At 36.6% G+C, this 16,924-nt stretch overlaps 3 protein-coding genes and 1 pseudogene across 3 annotated transcripts; 2 read left to right on the top strand and 2 right to left on the bottom strand.

Moving 5' to 3' along the window:
- The first annotated feature begins 405 nt into the window (after positions 1-405).
- Positions 406-1,714, top strand: LOC105169477 ((S)-8-oxocitronellyl enol synthase ISY1 pseudogene; annotated as a pseudogene).
- A 1,377-nt stretch (positions 1,715-3,091) lies between these two features.
- On the top strand, positions 3,092-4,779 carry LOC105169475 (3-oxo-Delta(4,5)-steroid 5-beta-reductase). The gene is made up of 2 exons (XM_011089869.3): positions 3,092-3,162; positions 3,296-4,779. Exons 1-2 carry the CDS (start codon positions 3,124-3,126, stop codon positions 4,424-4,426), a joined length of 1,170 nt encoding a protein of 389 aa, XP_011088171.1. The 5' UTR covers positions 3,092-3,123; the 3' UTR covers positions 4,427-4,779.
- Positions 4,780-5,367: 588 nt separating this feature from the next.
- Positions 5,368-8,520, bottom strand: LOC105169476 (Protein phosphatase 2C family protein). The gene is made up of 4 exons (XM_011089870.3): positions 8,043-8,520; positions 7,124-7,494; positions 6,266-6,502; positions 5,368-5,978 (listed from the first exon to the last, which is right to left on the bottom strand). The coding sequence occupies exons 1-4, from the start codon at positions 8,287-8,289 to the stop codon at positions 5,676-5,678; spliced, it is 1,158 nt and encodes a 385-aa protein (XP_011088172.1). The 5' UTR covers positions 8,290-8,520; the 3' UTR covers positions 5,368-5,675.
- A 3,779-nt stretch (positions 8,521-12,299) lies between these two features.
- On the bottom strand, positions 12,300-15,687 carry LOC105169474 (RING/U-box superfamily protein). The gene is made up of 4 exons (XM_011089867.3): positions 15,530-15,687; positions 15,075-15,361; positions 13,438-13,640; positions 12,300-12,917 (listed from the first exon to the last, which is right to left on the bottom strand). The coding sequence occupies exons 2-4, from the start codon at positions 15,327-15,329 to the stop codon at positions 12,476-12,478; spliced, it is 900 nt and encodes a 299-aa protein (XP_011088169.1). The 5' UTR covers positions 15,330-15,361; positions 15,530-15,687; the 3' UTR covers positions 12,300-12,475.
- Positions 15,688-16,924: the final 1,237 nt, after the last annotated feature.

The following is a 16,924-nucleotide window of genomic DNA, read 5'->3' as shown; positions in this document are numbered from 1 at the left end:
AAATTAACAAATGAAAATGTATTTTGTGTATTAAATTTTACACCATACTAATATCATTTTGTACTTAATCAATTTATACTAATTCAATATTAATTTATGATTGAATAAATTTAAAGTCAAATTGATTAATTATATTTTATAATAAAGGGCATTGAAGTGAAATGTATTTAACCCTTTCTTGTGTGCATGCCTGACTTTTCCGGGATGTATTCTTGAACACGTAAAGAAATCTTAAATGTTTAGCAAGTAATGCGGACATTCTTCCCCTCTCCAGCCCATGCACACATGCAGAGTTGATGAGCTATTAATTGCTATATATTCGACTCTTCTCCCCATTTTCCTCTCCACCCCATCACACTCATGAAACCTCAAACATAGCACTGAACTGGTTTCTTGAGGCTGAAAATGAGCTGGTGTTGCGCTGGAGCTGCAAAGGTAAATATGGCACTCACGTGTATTTCATTTCTATTAAATTTCTTTGGATTTCTATCTTAGTGGTTGATGATTAGCAGAAAAAATCCAAAGAAGATGAGGCACCCCGGAAGCACGATCGAGAGCGTAGCCCTGATAATTGGGGTAACTGGACTCGTGGGCAACAGCCTGGCGGAGATCCTGCCGCTCTCCGACACTCCTGGTGGCCCTTGGAAGGTCTACGGCGTCGCCCGCCGGCCCCGTCCTTCCTGGAGTGATGACTATCCAATCAACTACATCCAGTGTGACGTACTCAACCGTGACGATACACAGGCCAAGCTTTCAACTCTCACCGATAACACACACGTGTTTTACGCAACCTGGACCAACAGACCCACCGAGGCTGAAAATTGCGAAGCCAATGGCAGAATGCTTCAAAATGTGCTTGATGCAGTCATCCCTAACTGCCCCAATTTGAAGCACATTTGCATGCAGACTGGGAGGAAGCATTATGTTGGGCCTTTTGAGGCTTTTGGAAAGTTGGAAACACAGCTGGAAACTCCGTATACTGAGGATATGCCCCGATTGAATTACATCAATTTCTATTACACTCTAGAAGACATTCTGTGTAAGGAGGTTGAGAAGAAGGAAGGTCTGACTTGGTCTGTGCACAGGCCGGGCACTATATTTGGATTCTCACCACATAGCATGATGAATTTGGTGGGGGCCCTTTGTGCATACGCAGCTATATGTAAGCATGAGGGTAAGGTTTTGAGGTTTCCAGGGTGCAAGGAGGCCTGGGATGGTTATTCGGATTGCTCCGATGCTGATCTGATTGCTGAGCATCAGATATGGGCAGCGGTGGATCCTCATGCAAAGAATGAGGCTTTCAATGTGAACAATGGAGATGTGTATAAGTGGAAACATTTGTGGAAGGTGTTGGCGAAGCAGTTTGGAGTGGAATGTGGGGAGCATGAGGAAGGGCAGACGATTACGTTTGAGGGGTTGATGAAGGATAAAGGTGGAGTTTGGGATGAAATGGTGAGGGAGAATGGTTTGACGCCTACTAAATTGGAGGATGTGGGATTATGGTGGTTTGCAGATGTTATATTGGGAAATAAGTGTTTCTTGGATACGATGAACAAGAGTAAGGAGCATGGGTTTTTGGGATTTAGGAATTCCAAGAAATCCTTCATTTCTTGGATCGAAAAGGTGAAAGCTAACAAGATTGTTCCTTAATATGAGGATAGCTGCTGCACAGTACTGTACTCTAGACAAGTATGCATGTTTCCTTAGTTTCTCATCTCTGGTTCTGTTTTTCAAGTGGTCTCTGTTGCACATTTCTCCTTATTGAAAGATGTTTGCGAAAGTAAGGGAATAAGACTGAAAATAAAGCTGTTGCCTGTATATGTAATCTTTAGCATATATTACCTGTACGTAATGGAGTTATGGTAAGGACTTTTGGCTGTACTGTTAACATGAAGAATAATTGGAACATAGGTAGTGAAAAAGTATGATTCTCAAATGCATTGTTGATAGCATATATAATAGCTATGTCCTGTTTTCCTCTTCTCTCTGCTTACTCAAATGACTTTGGGTTCTGTACTGAACTCATCTACTGCGATAACATGTACAGATAAGTGATTGACAGTGAAGGAATGAACCTCAACCATAACTGTGGCAAATTGATACGTCTGTTGCTTTAGCAGCTGAGTTCTTTTCATGTCTTAAGATATTCACAAACCAAATTATGATGCATTTGTAGACCTGCACACACTTTGAACAGTGGATGATGAATTTCCCAAGGAATAATGGAGGTCTCATTATTTCTCAAATTAGTAGTATTAAGAAGACATCCCCAAATCCAATCATATGAATAGCTGAAACATTATTACACGAATTAATTTTAACCTTTAGGACCGTAAGCCATAAAAGATTATCCACATAATTTGTTGATAGTTCATGATTTCGTAAACAAATGCAACTTCTTTTTAAAAATTGTTTGGTTAAAGTGAAAAGACAAGGGTAGTGCAAATATAATTATTTATGTGAAAGTTGTTTGATATGATTGAAATGAAATAAATTTCAAATACTATGAGTAAATTAAATAAATTGAGAGTGAAAGATTAATTTTTTAATTTTGATCAATTAAAATTTTTTATATTAAAAAACAAATAAGTTAACATTATATTAAAATTATTATGAGTTAAGATAAATTTAAAAACCCATAGATAATATATTCATCAAACAATAATAAGAATAATTTTTTAGTAAGTGCAATGCCTATAACATCATCCTGGTTTGGCAGCCACGTTCGTTCGAGCGGAAGGAAATAATTGCTATTCCCAGTCACTATCCATATTTAAAATTGAGTCCTGCCTGCCACTGACTACAAAAATCAAGAATCGAAAGAGAAATTGTACTTTTCTTCTTAATTTTTTTGGCATCCTCTCCACATCTCTATCTTTTCTCTTCTGGGATATAAAACAGAACCACTTCTTACATGTGGAGAAATCATAAACAATACTAAGTCATATACATTTTTGCCCCTCTCTCTCTCTCCTACGCACACAATCAAAGTTGATGAGCTAAACTGTATTCTTGACTCTGTCCCCTGTTTGCTACTCCACCCTGCTGTAATACAAATCCCTTTAATCCAGGCCAGGAACTCGCACATAGCATACAGTAATTCTTGCTTTCTTGAGGCTGAAGATGAGCTGGTGGTGGGCTGGAGCTATCGGCGCTGCAAAGGTGAATATCAGTGTAGTCATAGATACATGTGTGTATGTGTATGCGCGTATTTTGTTTTATGTTTAATTTCTTCGTGATTTCGATCAAAGTGTTTGAAAGTTTGTGTTTTTTGATGCTTAATTGATTGAAACAGAAAAAAATCGAGGAAGATGAGGCACCCCGGAAGCACGAGAGCGTAGCCCTGATAGTTGGGGTGACCGGGATCGTGGGCAACAGCCTGGCTGAGATCCTGCCGCTCGCCGACACTCCCGGTGGCCCCTGGAAGGTCTACGGTGTCGCCCGCCGTCCCCGACCCTCCTGGAATGATGACAATCCGATCAACTACATCCAGTGCGACGTATCCGACCCTGATGATGCCCAGGCCAAGCTTTCAACTCTCACTGACATAACCCACGTATTTTACGTCACCTGGACTAACAGATCCACCGAGGCTGAAAATTGCGAAGCCAATGGCAAAATGCTTAAAAATGTGCTTGATGCAGTCATCCCTAATTGCCCAAAATTGAAGCACATCTGCTTGCAGACTGGGAGAAAGCATTATATTGGGCCGTTCGAGATTTTCGGGAAGATAGAAACCCATGATCCTCCGTATACTGAGGATTTGCCCCGATTAAATTACATCAACTTCTATTATACCCTTGAAGACATTCTGTTTGAGGAGGTGAAGAAGAAGGAGGGTTTGACTTGGTCTGTGCACAGGCCAGGGACGATATTTGGATTCTCACCATATAGCATGATGAATTTGGTGGGGACCCTTTGTGTGTACGCAGCTATTTGTAAGCATGAGGGTGAAGTTTTGAGGTTTCCAGGATGTAAGGCTGCTTGGGACGGTTATTCAGACTGCTCTGATGCAGATTTAACTGCCGAGCACCAGATATGGGCAGCGGTCGATCCTTATGCAAAGAACGAAGCCTTCAATGTTAGCAATGGGGATGTGTTTAAATGGAAGAATTTCTGGAAGGTATTGGCAGAGCAATTTGGAGTGGAATGTGGAGGGTATGAGGAAGGCCAGACACTGACATTGGAGGAATTGATGAAGGATAAAGGTGCAGTTTGGGATGAAATCGTGAGGGAGAATGGCTTGACACCCACTAAATTGGAGGATGTGGGGCTATGGTGGTTTGGAGATATTATACTTGGAAATGAGTGTCCCTTGGATACCATGAACAAGAGTAAGGAACATGGATTTTTGGGATTTAGGAATTCAAAGAATTCCTTCATTTCTTGGATTGATAAGGTGAAAGCTTACAAGATTGTTCCTTAACTTGATACCTATCCAGTCTAAGCTTGGTGAGTGGTTGTGTTTCCTTTCTGATCTATGTTCCTGTTTTTAGTGCGGCATGTTGTAGTGTGTTGTTCGACTTTTCCTTAGTGAATGATATTCTGCAAAGAAAGGGAATAATTGCTGAAGATGAAGAAGCTCTGCGATCTGAATGTTTAATATGGCTTGTAATGGAGTTACAACAATGGATTTTGCGAATGTTATGGAACACATTGTTTGTCATTGTAGATTATATTGTTGGTTAGATAATTCTTGTTTGCTGTCTTCTTCTCTTTTTCCTCCTTAAATTAGACGACTCTTGATTTGTCAATGAAATTATCTATGTGGTGATTGGAGTTGCGTTGCAAAAGTTATTCATACTTCACAAAGACGTTCATCTGCTATTTCGGAGAAGACAAAGTACTCCACTTTGTTGCTGCTAAATTTTGTCACAACACCAGCAGTGGTGTTGTTTTCATGTTTAACCTACATACCATGTTTAGTAGCTGATAAATTTCCCAAAGAATAATGGAGGTCTACTTACTGTTCTATTAATGTGTGTTTGTAAGAAGAGATTAAGGAGAGAGTGAAGATGTGTACCAAGACGGCAGAGGTATGTAGCAGCTAAGCTACTGGAAAATTTCCCAAAGAATAATGGAGGTCTACTTACTGTTCTATTAATGTGTTAGTTGCTAGTTAATCAGTAAGGTGATTTACAACCTAATATAGGCTCGCTGATCAGGGAGCCAAAAATTGGCTTCTGCCGGTGGTTGTAACATAGGACTGAGCATGCTGTTCTAATGTTTGCATTTCCATTTCTAAGATAAAACGCCCAAGTTTCAATTTTCTAATTATGTTCGACACTCCAGCGTATGCAAGTTTCTTGAACTAATTTCACCGATCTGTCAGTGCTACAAAAATAACCTTAAATGTTACGAAACGGCTAAAGAGAAATCAATCATGGACAAGAACTGTTGTCAACTTAATACAGCCTCTAACCAGGAACAAAAACCGAAAATTTGCAACCCAAATGAAGTAATCTCCAATGGAGTGAACTTCAACTATCAGAAACACTCTGATAGCAAAAACCAAGGACAAAGAACAAAAAGAATGTGTATTTGGTGTTAGAGCCTATATCTAAAAATTAGCTGCTCTCTTATCAGAGTACTCCACTACTATAATCTATCTACACAAAACCTGTATACAAGATAACCCTTCTACTATCAAGTAATTCTTCTACTTAATAGCACCATCAATATGCCACCCTTGACCGTGATTCCTCATTCGGAAAAATTTTGTCACCTGAGTTTTCCACGGCTTCGTCTGAATTATAAGAGAAGATGTCAACAGGCGGAGTAATACAGCCGGCTGTACCTTGTTTATGGTTAGGTTTGGAAGAGCTTTTGTGATGATCAAGATAAATCACAACAACAGTGATGTCGTCATGGAAATGCCGTCTGATTCCCCTCTCAATCTTCTTAATATCTTTGTACCTCACTTCTCTCTTCTTAGCAGCTTCCTGAAGAGCAGCGGCTACTAATCTCTTGGCTATTCCCTGCAAACATTCAAAACCATGCAAAAAATGTTCTAGTCATGTTCTCTCAAAACCCAGCGAAATTCATTCAAGAAGTTTAGGTCGAAAACATGGGAGATGCATAACATTAGATTCATTATTTTTTGGCGTATTCTAATAACACAAGCCTATAAAATACTGTTTTGATCAACTTGTTTCTAATAAGAAATGCAGCATAATCCCAAAAACACGCACTTGGTTGTATCCACAATAGCATAGACCCGAAAAAGCAAAGAGATTTATGTGTTAAAGTGGAGTGGGACACTTACAGCTCTAGGGTACTTTGATACTATTTGAACGGCTGCCTCATCACTGAGGTGTTCCCAGAGACCATCAGAGGCAAAAATTAGAAAAAGATCTTGTGGGATCAGCTTTCTAGTTACAATGGAAGGTTCAGCTGTCAAAACCGGTCGCTTCATGGGGACAAAATTTCCATACTGTTGGAAAACTGGGTCTCTGTGAAATTCAGGTTTCTTCAGATATACATCGCCAATTGATCTAGACACCTGAAGAGGAAAAGGGAATATATCCAGAAATTATTAACTTTATCATCACATTTGGCTACATGTTAATAATCTGAAAGAAACAAGGAGTCAAGATGCCATCATACTCTTTTATCTCACCAGCCCACCAAGCATACCTCTAATCATATGAAAACAGAGAAAAAACAGGTCCGAAAAGCTAATGAGCTTCATTGTATTATGGCCATCATGATCTTCAAGATGATAAAAAACGAGAAGGCAGAAGACTACATTGTATTAAATAATTTCTAGTGTGACAATGTTCTGCAACTAGACCTTTAAACAAAACAGGCATAAATTAGAGTCTATCTTAGCGAGAGAAACAGCCAATTGTGTAGATAACTGTTAAAAAGAAGAATAGGTCTACAAAAAGGAGGAGCTATGAGCAGCTCTCCTGAGTCAGACATCATGAAGAAGAAATTGATTTATGGTCAATAGAGGCATGCTTGTGGTAGCTTATTCATAAGAATATTATTCATACAAACTAATTAAACTCAACGACATAAAATTCACCAATCTAGATTCTTAGACATTTCAAAGGACAGCTAAAATAATTGAGAATTGCAGTATCTCTTTATTCAGTAAACGAATGGCTAAAGAAGTTACCTGAATTATTCCCTTGATTCTCCAAACTCCTCGGCAATATACCACAATATGTGAATCATCAGGATGAAGAGCTTCAACCTCCTTCCTCACATTCTCGCACGAGACATTATGATCTGTGGACAATCTTTCAGCCACCAGACTCTTCTCTCCATCAAAACCTCTCCTGCCAAGAACAGCTCTTGAATCTCCCAAGTTTGCGACATACAATTCACCATCTGAAATTGCACCAACCAGGCAACATGAACCCACCGAAGCAATCTGTGGTTTGACCGGCATTGATCTCTTCACCAATCGCGTAAAATCCTCTTCTGTAGCATTAAAAGCCTTCTTTATTACGTCAGGCGACAACCCTCCTTGCTCTTTGGAAAATTCTACAAAAGAATAGCCAAACATATAAAAAAAAAAGGCCAAGGAAAGAAAAAGCCATAAACAGGTGCTACTCCAACAAATTGTCATAATAATATCAATCCCACAACAGTCTCTCTCAGTTCAAAATTTGAAAATGCATAAGCTCTGGGAACTTCGCAAAATAATCATCCAGACAAAAATTTCAAAGGAACACGAAAAAGTGAACTGGTGTAGAAGTAGAACGACACACGCAATTTAAACAAATAACTAATTTCATAAAATAAAACACAAGGAAAAAACCTGCAGAAAAAAGCATAAATATCATCAAAGTATCTGAAAATAGATAACTCCAGAAACCCGCCTCTTTCTGTAAACAAAATGACAATATATAACTCTTGGAACAATTAAAAAAACACATAAACCCTCCCTAATTCTTTCAAACCAAAAAATCGACCTCCGCAGACAAGAAAAGAAAAATACAAAAGGAAACATCCCACTAAAAAAAATCCTCAAATCTGCATAAAACAAACAAGAAAAAGAACAAAATTGAGAGAGAGATCAACAGACTGACTGTGGAGATAAGGGAAGAGGTGGCGGTTAACAAAGCGGGAGGCCTCAGGCCCACCATGGCCATCGTAAACTCCGACGTAGGTAGCCGATGGCGACGTAAAAACCTGGCTCTGATCCTCCAGGCTGGAATTCGCCTGCACCACCGCTATGGAAAAGTCCCCAGAGGCGTGAGGCTTCAAGTCCATGTGCCAAAGCAAGCCGTCTCCATTTCGCCTCCCGAAACACCGGAAACAGCAAGATCGCAACATCCCTCTTCGCACAGCTCTCCTATATTCAAACCTCCTCCTATAACAGTTGAAGAATGTCAAGGTATGGGTTTGTGTACAAGGATTTGCGTCCGTATGTATTGAAATTGTGTGTGTATAGTTAAATTGTGGGATGGGGTGGGGAAATTATTTTTGAGGAGGGGTTTTATGCAGTTGATGGAGGAGAGTGGAAAATCGGAGGTGGGGATACCGCGTTTAAAAGGAAGAAGAAGAAAGCTTAACACGGCGTACCCACACCCACACCCACTTGCACAACGCGCTTTTCTTTCTTTTATTTACCCTTTTCTTTCTATATTTACCCTTTAACTACTTCATTATTTCAAAATCATATTAACAATAATAATATTTTTATCATATTTTACTTTTTTATAAAGTATATTATCAGAGTATCATTTAACCTGTAAAATACGTATTGGGCAAAGCAGTAAATTAGCAGGAAAGTTGAAGGGTAATGCGGTCAATTTGTTGTTGTGGGGATGAAGAGGTTTGGTAATTACTAATAAATGTGTGTGAATGCATCAATCTTTCAACTTTCTTTCTTTCGCCGTGTTATTTTTTTTTTAAATTACAATATTAGTTATTGTTCCACGTTGTCTCAATATATACATATAATAAATTATTTTTTATATTTTAAAATATACTAAAAATAAAAATAAAATATACAGATCACATTTAAAAAAAGAAAAGGAAAAAATCAACCATCTTAAAAATATTATCAACAAAAAAAAATAAAACAATAATGTAGTGATGTCACATAAACTCATTTATGAATAAAATGTATCTTTATATATATATATTAGTATTTTAAATAATTTCAATTCTAATTATTTGTTCATACTATATTAACATTCATGACTTCAGAATAAGCTACATCCATAAATAAAATAAAAATTAATGGATCTTAGAGAAAATAGGAATATTTAAAAATTAATGTTCTACTTACAAGCTTGAGAAATTTTCATTTAAACAAGAGAGAGAGAGAGAGAGAGAGAGAGAGAGAGATTTAAATGCAGAATCTCTTAATAATCCTTACAAGATTGAGGAATTCAATTACACAATCTTTTAATGAAAAGCATCCCCTCCTTACAAGTAAACATATCTTTTCCTAAGATTATAAGCTTTTCCAATATCTTATAAAATATTATAATGTTAGGAAAACTTTCTAAATATTAATTTGCAAGATTAAGCAATTAGATGTCAGAGTATTTATAAATTGTATTTTTCCTAATTTATTTTTAAAATTTGATCCACTATTCTTCAATTTTAATTCTATTAATTAAAAAGATGTTATATATTTCAAGAACTTATAAAATTTATTTTTATAATATTTTACAAATTTTGAAAGAAATTTATTAACGTATATTAAACTTGTAATATATTTTCAATGCGGTAGAGGAAGTTCACTCGACACTGAGATTAGACTGCTTAATTAATAATGAGAAATGATTGAGAATTTTTTGTTTTAATTAATTAATTAGTATTTGCGTCAATCTTAAACTACATCGTTGTCACTGGCAAACTTATGACCCACATTCACGACTTTTTTTGTTTTTTTTTTTATTAATAGCCCCGTGGCACGTTATTTTGTGTGTGCATATAATAAATAATATTCTACATTTTAAATTATATTATGAATAATATATATACATATATAAAAACTAATACATTATATTTTTAAAAGAAAAAAAGAAAGAAAGAAAAAAAACAACAAAAAGAAAAAGAAAATAAGTGTAGTGGTATAATTGATATAACGACAAAATTAGTGTTGCGGTGTCATAATCATCATTTATGAGGAAAAAAAAACCTTTTCTTTTTATGTAGTATAGATAATCATATTATTTGTTTTCTATGCATATCTGTTTATTCCGTATTGGAGATTCTAATATTATTTACGAAGTGAGTAAAAAAGTTAAGTTCATCCCAACAAGGATAATCATAAAAACCCTGTTTATGGATAAAAATATTCCTCTTAAAATTCAATTCAATTATCATTAGACCAATACTTTACCAATTGAATTTAATATTCTTGGGGATTGGCAAACCTGTCACTATGTTTTTTTTTTTTTTTTTTTAATTTTGTAGTTACTAAATATGTAAATAAAATAAGAAAAAAACATAATTACATTAAAAATGTGGAATGTGAATGACATAGAAAGCATTATTGATGTGGGTGGGACAAAGGGAAGACTGGTTTTTAGTTCACTAGTACCCAAGACTTGATCTATTTTTCTGAACAAAATTTCCACACAGATAGATATTGATAGTAACCCCTCTCTTAATCTTTGATGAATGAATGTCTCCCCCACCCCACTTGATGACTTTTGCTTCTTACATCACCTCAAAATTCACAATTGGACACAAGATTCTACATAATACATTAAGTGTTGTATAATATTTTCTTGTGTTAATTCAGATCATATTAGGTACAAAACCGTTGATTTCAGAGAAGATTGATATGTATGATGCGTAAAATTGTATTTTTAGTGTGGTATCAAAGGGATGTAACTGATAAAATAGGTGAGGGTATGATGGGTTTAATCCATATGAGTGTGATGAAAGAGGTCAGGAAAGCAAGAGAGTTGTAGCAGGTTAGGGAAAGGAAGTCTAAGATGAAATTCCATTTACACCAAGACTGAAAAGGGCAAGAAGAGAAGGTTGCACATTCACATTTCAGCCATTTTCATTGGAAGCTTCGTGACCCATATTAGACGTTCTTGAGTTGCTCAACCAATTTTTACCAAGTCTTTGTGATATCCCGGAATGACACGTTTCATTATACATTAGGATTGTTACAGTTATGTCCATCATCATCTTTACATGGTTTTACGACTTTGCAGAAACATATACTTTTTGATATTGTGAGAAGGGGCATTCATTGTCACTATCTTATTTTTTCAAGTTTTGTTTTAAAGAAAATCGTTATGATGAGTGTTGCAAATCAGACAAGGAAGAGTAGGTTTGGTTTTGATAAATCAATGTCGTTTTCTTGAAAACAAAGTTAATTTGGACTGTAGCTTGAGGTTTAGGGGTGGCCTCGAGAGGTGGAATTGGAATTTGGGGAAGGTAATGACCTCTCCTTCACGACAGCAGATGAAGACTCAAAAAAGAGAAGAGCAAAAACAGTCTAATTGGACAAACATTAATATATCATATTATGAGTATTGATTTGAATGCAAGAATTTTGACAAGATGGTCAAGCTATCCACAGGACCACAAGTCTGAGGCTGCTTTCAATATTAATTTCACATTCAAAGAAAGAAAATTGGATACTGATGTTGAATGCAATGCAAAACCAAAGCTTGTCCCAGCACGACCCAGTCTACTTTATAACTTGGAAACAACCTGCCCACTTGACCTTCTCCCCTGCTAAAATCTTCCCAGGAAAAAATGCCTCCCAGAATCAAACACCTGTATTGTTTTTCTTTCGACAAGAACGACTTAATAACAATGCATTTTTATGACTGTACTAAGTTCCAAACAATTACGTCATTCCTAATGTTAAGATATCAAATACTAATAAAGAAATTATTACAAGAACTAGATAGACGACGCATATTATATTGCATGACTGACCTTTGAATTGAGAGGCCTCGGTCATACCACTTCAAAGTGCTAATAAGCTCATGCGGCAGTACATTATTACAGCTAATTTTTTAGTGCATAACAATCATCCGGTTAAAACATGGGTTTTCCTCAACAAATAAAGCCATCGGCAAGCTAGTAGTTGAATTTATTGGAAACACAGGAAGCAAAGTGATATAGGGACGTCCAATTAGGTTACGCTTTTAATTTCTTCTGGCGCAGAAGCCCTTTCCCTATAAAAATGTAAATGATACATGCTGCTGTGGACAATCGAGTACACTGAATACGGTGCTGGGTTTATCAGGACAGCAGCAAGTTAAATGCCCATGTGGGGGTACACGTTCAGAGTTGGGGCTATCTCTGATTTGCATGCACAATCTGCAGTCGGCAAGGTTTAAAAGCCAACATAATGCTGTCAAGTCAAACTTTTCATCACTGAACAACTCAAGCTAATTTACAATCTTGTAGTTTTAGTTTCTCTTCAGTGTCGTCAGAATTAAAACAACACATTACAACTCCAATTTCTCAATGCGCACTAGAAAAGTCAGCAAAACTGATTTAGCATGAGAAAGGACCTTCAAACAGCTCAACATTCTAAATTCCCTTCTACACCATTTAGAGTTGCATCTATACTCCTGCGACAATACGGACAGTCCCCACAAGTCCGTACCCAGGGATCCAAGCAGCAAAAATGATACCTATGTCCACATGGTAGCCGTATTAGCTCGTCTCCCTCCAAGAAACTCTCCAGGCATATGCTGCACTCCCTTAATGCCCTTGACATGCCATGTTCATCACTTTCCTCTGGGGGACAGAAAAACTCAACAGGCAAACAGCTCAGTGCCTCTTGAGTAAGCCCTGGAGGTCTCTTGCTCATTTGTTGGCCAACAGAATTGGTTAAGGGGTCCATTGCTGCAAGCCATTCTCTCGATATTTCTGTTTCCCAATCTCCAGCATCAACAAGCCTGAAGTCATCAGCTATTGCAATGTCATTACGATGGCTGCTTGATGAACTCCTGTTGCTCCGCCTACAATGAACAATAATATAGCCAACTGATTAAACAGGTAGATGTACAAGTTTTAAGAAAAATAATGCATCATGTTTCCAAGTGTATGATAGCTACAGAAGAATAAACAAAAGCCACTCAAGGAGAATAACATCTTGAGCAGTCCTACATAGGGAAGGCATCCAAACTGTAAGTCAAACCAGTTAACTGGTAAGAGCCCCTCCAAACAGCATATTCAACAGAATAAGATTGAGGGGCAGAATGAGTAGGAAAATAATGCAGAAAAAAGGTGAAAGAAAAATAATTAAATTTAAGGACTTAACAAGGCTTGGCATTCCAAAGGAAGGAAAGTGATACTGTACAGTGCAAAGCACAACTGACTAACACACTTGTGTTTTGTATTTTGTGTTCAACTCGTAGTGAAATTCATAGTTATTCAAGTTATGATATGCTAAACAAGAAAAATTTCCTCAAGGTTTGTTTATGTATTTCTGCTAATTGAGTGGGATGGGGGATATGAAGCTTTATTCGTCTTACCAACCTGCTACTAGAAAGAGTTACACCTCTCAACCTTTGCAAAAGTCTTTCTCTTGCAAGCAGCACAGCTCCAGGAAGCCTGTCAGTGGGCCTGTCATTCCCACTGTATCTCAGCCTATCTCGTGTATTAACATGATTTCCAGAGTGGCTTCCATTTCCTGAGGAAAATTGGTGACCACCTTCTTCAAGCCGAATTAATTCACGTTCCTGACCGGTGTAAATGAAAGGAAATGAGAGCAAGCAAAAGTGAATAATTCAGAAGGGTCGTTTCATTGTGGATTATTTAAAAGGTAAGTGATTTAAAAAGCTCCAAAAGACTTCAGATTTGATGGGGCATATGCCTAGCACTGGGGAAAGATGAAAGCCACTCTCAACACACGGAAAAGTGCATTTACAGTTTAAATAATATAGAAAATAATTCAGACTCAGTTGAAATTACCGGGTTTTTTTGCGTTTAAAAAATAAGAATCTCCTAATAGACAAAACATGTATAAATTAGTCATGCACAAACTGCAACTTCAGAACTTAAGATCAAGGAATGTCAAATAAACAGCAAATACTGTAATCAGATGACACCAAGAAATTGAAAACAAGTATGCAAAACTCATTTGTGAAAGTTGAATTTCAACAGAATCATTACAGCGGCTGGACAAAACAAAAGGATTTGGGCATGAAACGAAATTTAGGCCTCGATCTATCAACTGAATATAACAAGGGAAAAGAACATAAAATAAGACAGCAATCTACTACTGCTACGGAACCTTTGTATCAAACCAATTGTCGATGACAATTCAGTGCCACTAGCAATTGTTTTGAACCCCTGCCCCAGCCTCAAGTATCTAGAACGGTACATATAAAACATGCCAGGTTCAAAATTGCAATCTAAGTGACAGAAACTCTTACTGCAATTTGACTTTATTCGAATGGCATGTTGATGAGTTGTTTATAAAGCAAAATCTTCTTTTCGCACAGACGAGAGCTAACACTGTACACACAATGGACTTGATTTTGAGACCAAAAAGAAGGAAATCTGGTTGACTTGAATACCACGAGAGTAATGTGCATTTTCAAAATCATTACAGCATATAGTTCATAATTGTAAACCAAGACAAATTGAGCACTCCAAGTTCTTGTCTGCACGGAAACAGAAATGACGTATACTTATAAACAAATAAATCCCACTACATCGCTTTTGTAAAGGTTAACTGGTGTCTTGTATCACATACAGAAAATAGGTGCTCAACCATTTGAAGTGAACATCCTTTGGCAAAACGTAGGAAACAATAAGTAAGGCAGATATACGCAAAACTCTCCACTCCAAGCATAAAAAATCCATTAAACAATTATCACTATCACTTTCTGAAACGAACCCTAGATATTAAGGGGGGAAAAAATCTAAAGAGCAAGCAAAATTACCAGCTCTATTGCAACTATCCCCATACTGATAGACTTAGATTACCAGCTCTATCGCAGCTAACGCCAATCAGAACCGACTTAAATTACCAGCTCTATTACAACTAATCCCTTTCTGATAGACTTAAATTAACAGCTCTATTGCAAATAATCCCAACAGAACTGACCTCATCAATCCATTTACAATTATTACAAATAAAATAAATTAAAACAAAAAAGGATTCTCACTTGAGCTGGATGAGAAGGGCGATGGGGTAGGGGCTGCCTGGGATTATGAAGAGCTCGGCGCAACGGATCGCAGCCGTCAGGATCGAGTCGATCGCGGCGAGTGTGATTTCCGCCGGCGCTGTTGTAGTGGCGGTGGCGGCGATTAGCCCGATAGACAGGCGGAGGAGAACCCCAATCCGAGCCGACACCAAAGGTATCCGAATTTCGACCGTACCGCGACCTCCGATTGTAGAATAGCTCCGAAGCGCTCGTCATACAACTCTAATTCACAACGGTGGATATGGATCCTGCAAATAAAATCTTAGTTAATTTATGCAAAGGGAAAGCGGATCAAAACGAAAAGTTTCAATCGCACTCTATTTCCGGGAAATTACTGAAATCTAGGGAAGAAAATTGGATTAGAGAGGGAAAAATTGGATTAGAGAGGGAAAAATTGAAGGAAATTGAGGCGGCACCTTCGAGGATATGCGGAGAATGGATAGAACTCAGAAAGGAAAGTGGACAACTACTACTTATGCCTCTTTCCTTTAAATTTCGCCGTTTTGTTGTTTGATTTTATAGGACTTAACTAAAGATATTTTTACACCTACGGAATTGCGTAAATGTAAGCACTTGTTTTGCTAGAAATCAGAACAAGCCTTTATACGATAATTCATTGTTGTCCGAATTTCTAAACTTGCAAGTCGCCAAATTGACGTTCCATAACAATAAAATTATAATCATTTTTTATAAAAATTAATCATTATTACATATTTATTTTAATAGTGAATATTGATTGATTTGCAATAATTATTCGTTTGTTTTTTATGCTTCAATTTTATTATTATGTCTTTATATTTATCGCTTGTGCTAGCGCGTTTTCCGAAGTGATTCTTTCAATAGAAAGGAAAACGTCTCTTTTTTGTTAAAAATTATACAGGAATTAAAATCCTCTCAATTCTAAAAACCAACACATGTTAGTACAATTTTTGTTGAAATCACCCCGGCCCCATTCTAGTAAGAGAAATAATATTATGAAACTTATAATATGCTACTAAAAAAAGTTGGATTAAATCATAACATTTTATATTTAAATTTCTTAAAATATTTATCGCAGACTTTATAAGGTGACTCAAAATATCCTCTAAATCTAAACTAATTATACACCAACAATATTACTAACTGTGATGCATGTAACAAATGTATCGTCTCAAATTAATTAAAAAAGAATAGTTAAGCAGTTATGAGATAGATCCAGTTTTGGTCAAAGAGGTAATGAAGAAACGGAAAGGTTAATAGCAGGTAATTAATACATGCAAGACATGTGAGTCTGACCACCCACAACTCCCAATATTTGGTGTGGAACAACAGGAAATACGTGAACCACTTCTATTATATGAGATTGCGGGAATAATTCCAATTCATGGATATTAAAATTAAAATGCTACACCTTTCTTTTATTCCCACTGCTAATGATGGTTTATATTAAAATTAAAATACCAGAATTATTATATGTAAGTGACTAAATACTCTTTGTTCCAATTTCGTTTTTTAAATTACTTGCACATTTGGAATTTCTCCTTAATCGACATGTTAAAACATTATTGATGTGACATAAAATAAATATTTTCGTATTTATTTCGGGAAAAAGCGCATTTTATTGGTTGTCTTCATTTCATTTTATTGGTTAGAGCTAAATTCAGTAGCTTCTTGGTTCATTTTGCCATCATACTTCTTTATTAAAGCTGATTACGTTGGGATTCAGGCTCCTTATTAATTATAGTGAAGTGATTTTTGCGATTTAATTAGATTTTCTGAATTAATTTATTCCAGTATATTTCTTCTTATTGTCAAGGTGGTGTTCATGTTAC

The sequence above is a fragment of the Sesamum indicum genome, linkage group LG8, assembly GCF_026168435.1.
Source record: "Sesamum indicum cultivar Baizhima isolate 11 linkage group LG8, ASM2616843v1, whole genome shotgun sequence".
Lineage (NCBI taxonomy): Eukaryota > Viridiplantae > Streptophyta > Magnoliopsida > Lamiales > Pedaliaceae > Sesamum > Sesamum indicum.
This window is presented reverse-complemented; position numbering and strand designations above follow the sequence as displayed.

Excerpts from the sequence above, each read along its gene's own strand:
- LOC105169475 (XM_011089869.3), top strand. The coding sequence starts at position 3,124 with ATGAGCTGGTGGTGGGCTGGAGCTATCGGCGCTGCAAAG. Across the intron at positions 3,163-3,295 it reads GAGCTATCGGCGCTGCAAAG|AAAAAAATCGAGGAAGATGA; the intron begins GTGAATATCAGT and ends TGATTGAAACAG.
- LOC105169476 (XM_011089870.3), bottom strand. The coding sequence starts at position 8,289 with ATGTTGCGATCTTGCTGTTTCCGGTGTTTCGGGAGGCGAAATGGAGAC. Across the intron at positions 6,503-7,123 it reads GAATCAAGGGAATAATTCAG|GTGTCTAGATCAATTGGCGA; the intron begins GTAACTTCTTTA and ends TTTCCTCTTCAG. Across the intron at positions 5,979-6,265 it reads TATCAAAGTACCCTAGAGCT|GGAATAGCCAAGAGATTAGT; the intron begins GTAAGTGTCCCA and ends GAATGTTTGCAG.
- LOC105169474 (XM_011089867.3), bottom strand. The coding sequence starts at position 15,329 with ATGACGAGCGCTTCGGAGCTATTCTACAATCGGAGGTCGCGGTACGGT. Across the intron at positions 13,641-15,074 it reads GCCCTTCTCATCCAGCTCAA|GAACGTGAATTAATTCGGCT; the intron begins GTGAGAATCCTT and ends TACACCGGTCAG. Across the intron at positions 12,918-13,437 it reads GTAACTCTTTCTAGTAGCAG|GCGGAGCAACAGGAGTTCAT; the intron begins GTTGGTAAGACG and ends TGTTCATTGTAG.